This window comes from Dipteris shenzhenensis, chromosome 9 (assembly GCF_047967505.1).
Source record: "Dipteris shenzhenensis isolate YYH24624 ecotype China chromosome 9, Dip_SZ_1.0, whole genome shotgun sequence".
NCBI classification, from domain to species: Eukaryota; Viridiplantae; Streptophyta; class Polypodiopsida; order Gleicheniales; family Dipteridaceae; genus Dipteris; species Dipteris shenzhenensis.
This window is the reverse complement of record NC_141604.1, coordinates 44,052,664-44,056,610: the sequence shown is the minus strand read 5'-3', so window position 1 is coordinate 44,056,610 and position 3,947 is coordinate 44,052,664. Positions and strand designations below refer to the sequence as shown.

The 3,947-nt window shown below is 44.4% G+C and overlaps 1 protein-coding gene across 1 annotated transcript; it reads left to right on the top strand.

The window, feature by feature from the left end:
* The first annotated feature begins 412 nt into the window (after positions 1-412).
* LOC147898686 (uncharacterized protein At1g01500-like) lies at positions 413-2,682 on the top strand. The gene is made up of 2 exons (XM_087379700.1): positions 413-1,427; positions 1,687-2,682. The coding sequence occupies exons 1-2, from the start codon at positions 678-680 to the stop codon at positions 1,933-1,935; spliced, it is 999 nt and encodes a 332-aa protein (XP_087235826.1). The 5' UTR covers positions 413-677; the 3' UTR covers positions 1,936-2,682.
* The last annotated feature ends 1,265 nt before the right edge of the window (positions 2,683-3,947 follow it).

Here is a 3,947-nt window from a genome sequence, read left to right as displayed (position 1 = left end):
TGGGCCATGCAAAGGTGATGGGGGCACGTGAAGGAAGGTTGCTAGATTCGTCAAATGATGCATGGCGGCGAGGGTACACGTGTGCGGACAGCCAATCTCGCACGCTGGTTTTACTATAGCATAAATTCAACAGTTCAACTTCTCTCTTCTCTCTCTCTCTTTCTGTTTGTCTCTCTCTCTTTGCTTTCTCTCTCTTTCTGTCTGTGGTGTTCTACAGCTGCCCTCTCGCCATAGCCTTTGCATGCGCCCCCCATGCACCACCACCCACGTCCCTCCGCCCCCCCCCCCCCCCCCAGCTACCCCTCCCTCTCTCCCTCCCTCCTCCTCCTCCTCCTCCTCCTCCTCCTCGCCCCCCTCCCTTCCCTTCCCCTTTGCTTTTATCCCTCTCTTCCCCTCCCTTTTCATACCCCTCTCGCATCCCTCTTCTCATTCCTACTTCCTCTTCCGTCTTTCCCCTCTCCTCCCATTCCCCTCCTTCCCCACAGACCTCTCTGGTTGCATCTCATCTGACCTGAACTACATTCGAGTTGTAGCTAGCCTATCTCCCCTAGATAACCCTTGCCGACCGTTTGCGCGTTCCCGACTGCCCGTTTTAGCGTGTTCATGGCTCTAGCTCTGACTGTCACTCGTTCCTTCTCGCGGGCTTTTTCTATCGCTTGATTTCCACACCCTCCAAAATGGATATTCTCCAGATGGAGGACCCGGTAGAGCTACAGTCGTTCCTGTGTTCCGAAATTTCCACTGCACAAGATGATGAGTCTGAGCATGAGAATCGTACCAAATCCTCTTTTGCATGTACTAAGCAAGTCCAAGCATGGTTTGACGTGAAAGTATTCTATGTCAGAGTAAGCTTAGGTCTTCTAGATGAAGTTCCTGATTCGTTACTCATAGTATATCCCCAGAGAGACATTAATACGGAGCTCGAAGTGAATGGCGGTAGAATTTCTCCTTCTGAAAGGGCTTGCTTCACACTTCGCAGGGATAGGGTAGACACAGAGTCAGCTGAGGCAACGTACGTGAGCACAAACAACCTCAGAACAACCGGGGACTTGTCTTTTGAAATTTACGATAAAGATGAGCCTCTAGTGTATGGATCATTAATCCGAGCAGATTTTGAGATGGACGATCACTTGCTTGAAGGTTACAGTTCTGTGGGTACGTCTCCTAGGAGCAATGAAGCTGGGTGGAGTATGGACTGCAGTTGCGGAATAACCTCATCAGCATGTTGCTTCCTAAAGGGGAGGGTGGACTTTTCCACAGTGAATCCCACAATGGAAGTTTATGTAGCTGGGCGAAGCTCTGGCCTTCCAATTGTTCTTACTCAAACAGTGCAACTGACAGCGAGGAGAAAAAATCTCAGATGCTGTACCTTGGATGCCATTCCGGAGGAGGAGGAATCTCAACCAAACCAAAAATTTGCGGGACAGGTAACATTCTTCCTTCTGGTATCGACAGATGGCCATAACACCTGCTTGCAACTCAAGTTGTTAGATGTGATTGTGCTATTATGAGGGATATGATGGGTCAGAGGTCTAATGAGATGCTGTTTCTCTCTTGGGGTGATCTCTAGGTTGCCTGTGGTGAACTGTCGGCTGTTTCATTGTACAGTTCATATGGTGAATTGATTTACTGTTCTTTCTACGGTCTTCCATAAGCACTTATTGGATCTGTTGTGTTATTCTGCAGATTGCAGATGAGCAAGCACATTCCAAATTGTCGCAACATTTGGCATTGGGTTTTCCAAACACATTGTATATCCCGGATGGTGGTGGATATGCAGAAGGGGAAGAGGGGGAGCTCACGTGGTTCAATGCTGGAGTAAGGGTTGGGGTTGGCCTAGGTTTAGGAATGTGCCTTGGAATTGGCATTGGGGTGGGGCTGCTGATGAGAACTTACCATGCGACTACAGGACCTTTCAGAAGGCGACTGTTTTGAAGAGCCTGGCAGGGTGGTTCCTTTCTTGGTTCATGAAAGCCTTATGCTTGATGAGTGGACTCATTTTTGTAGATAGTTGCCAGCGGATGGTGGACATTACGGAGTCTTGCAATTGTCCTTCTGGATTTACTAGACTTCTCGTTGTGGATGTTAGGAGTAGTAACCCAAGGTTTTGAAAGAGGTTCTGATATTTTGAGTGACCTTCCTCTCTCCTCCAAACGGAGATTGAAGACGTTGCTGACTGGGACTTTGCAATTCTGGAAAGAGTCAAAAGTGCGGAGCTTGGATCTTGGTCATGGGTGACTGGGATTCTGAAAAGAGAGTAATCTTGGAAACACTTAAAAGAGGTGGGAGAGTGGATGCTTTGGGAATTGTGTGGACCGTGAGAGAAGCTAGGCTTTTCTGAGGAAATCTGCAATTGTAAATACTTTTGCAATTAGCTATCTCAGTTGACAGCTGTCTTGTGCGTTTCACAGCCACAAGCATCTTCAATTTACCTTGCCTCTTCACAGCAGTGTGGTGATGTGTACGCTGGATGGGGGAAATAGGGAATGCCGAGAATTTCTCTGCTTTTTCAGATTTGTGGCCTCTACTTAAGAGGGGGGCAACTCTGGATGTAAAGTTGCGGCTGTATTTGTGCGTTTCACAGCCACGAGCATTTTGCCTCTTTACAGCACTTAGTGATGTGTACGCTGAATGGGAATGCTGAGAATTTCTCTGCCTTTTCAGATTCGTGGTCTCTAAAGAGGGGGGCAACTCTTGGATGTGAAGTTCCGGCTGTATTTCTGCTTTTTCAGATTTGTGACCTCTAAAGAGGGGGTAAATCTGGATGTGAAGTGAAGGTTGTAATAAATATTTTGTTGGAATTTCTCACTTAAAAACATTCCATGTAAATCACAAAGGGGTTGGTTTGTGGTTGGTCTTATTGTGAGGGGATGGTCTTTTTGGGTAGTTGATAACTTTTGTGGATGGCTGTTTTTTAAAGCTCAAGTAATTTAAAAGACTTTCTAAAAGGAAATTAAGAGTATATATATATAAATTCATACTTTTTTTAGGTTTAATATAGTTTAAGTGATGAGAGAGAAATTCTCTCTAATTATCCAACTATATACATATGTGAATATGCATGCATGCATATATATATATATATAATTATAGATATGTATGTACACACACACACACACACACACACAAACACCTAACTCTAAGCTCATTAGAAAATTCAAATTAACATTCCATCTCTCCTCGAAGTTTATAAAACTTTAGACATTCCTAGCTTTTGTAGCATAAAACACTGTTGCTTTATGCAGGTTATAGCTCTCGTGTTATAAGCACACATGGGATTTCAACACATTTTGCGAGTGATGTTACGTTATGTAGGTTATAGCTCTTGCATTTTAAGCGCACATGGTATTTCAACACATTTCGCAAATGATGTTACTAGTACCATGGCTGCATCTCTTCACAAACTGGAGTTCAAAAGAAAGAGCGGCCCTCCTAATTGCATGGCACATGTTCGTGTTTGGTACTTATAAGCACCTTAGTCAAGAAGAAGCGAAGGTCTTAAATATGCTTAGTTATCTGAGAGTTAACTTTGGAGTATTTATGTTTGTTTCATAGGGGTTCTATTTTGTTCTCCCTTCTCGCACGTAGGTAGAGTAATGCCACCATGTACATAATGCTACATCATGTACATAGGAGTCGTCCCACTTGCATTTGTTGAGCAACACTGAAAAGCCCTCTCCAAAATGTGTCCCAAGGTGTTTATAAACATTTCATCTTTGAACTATTATGGCAACTCAACCCCTTCTCCCTTCTTGCATGTGGGTAGAGTAACGCCACCATGTACACCATGCTACATCATGTACATTGGAGTCGTCCTTGAAACCACACTTGCATTTGTTGAGCAACACAAATAAGCCCTCTCCAAAATGTGTCCCAAGGTGTTTAAACATTTTCAGCATTGCATCATGTACATTGGAGTCATCCTTGAAACTACGCTTGCATTTGTT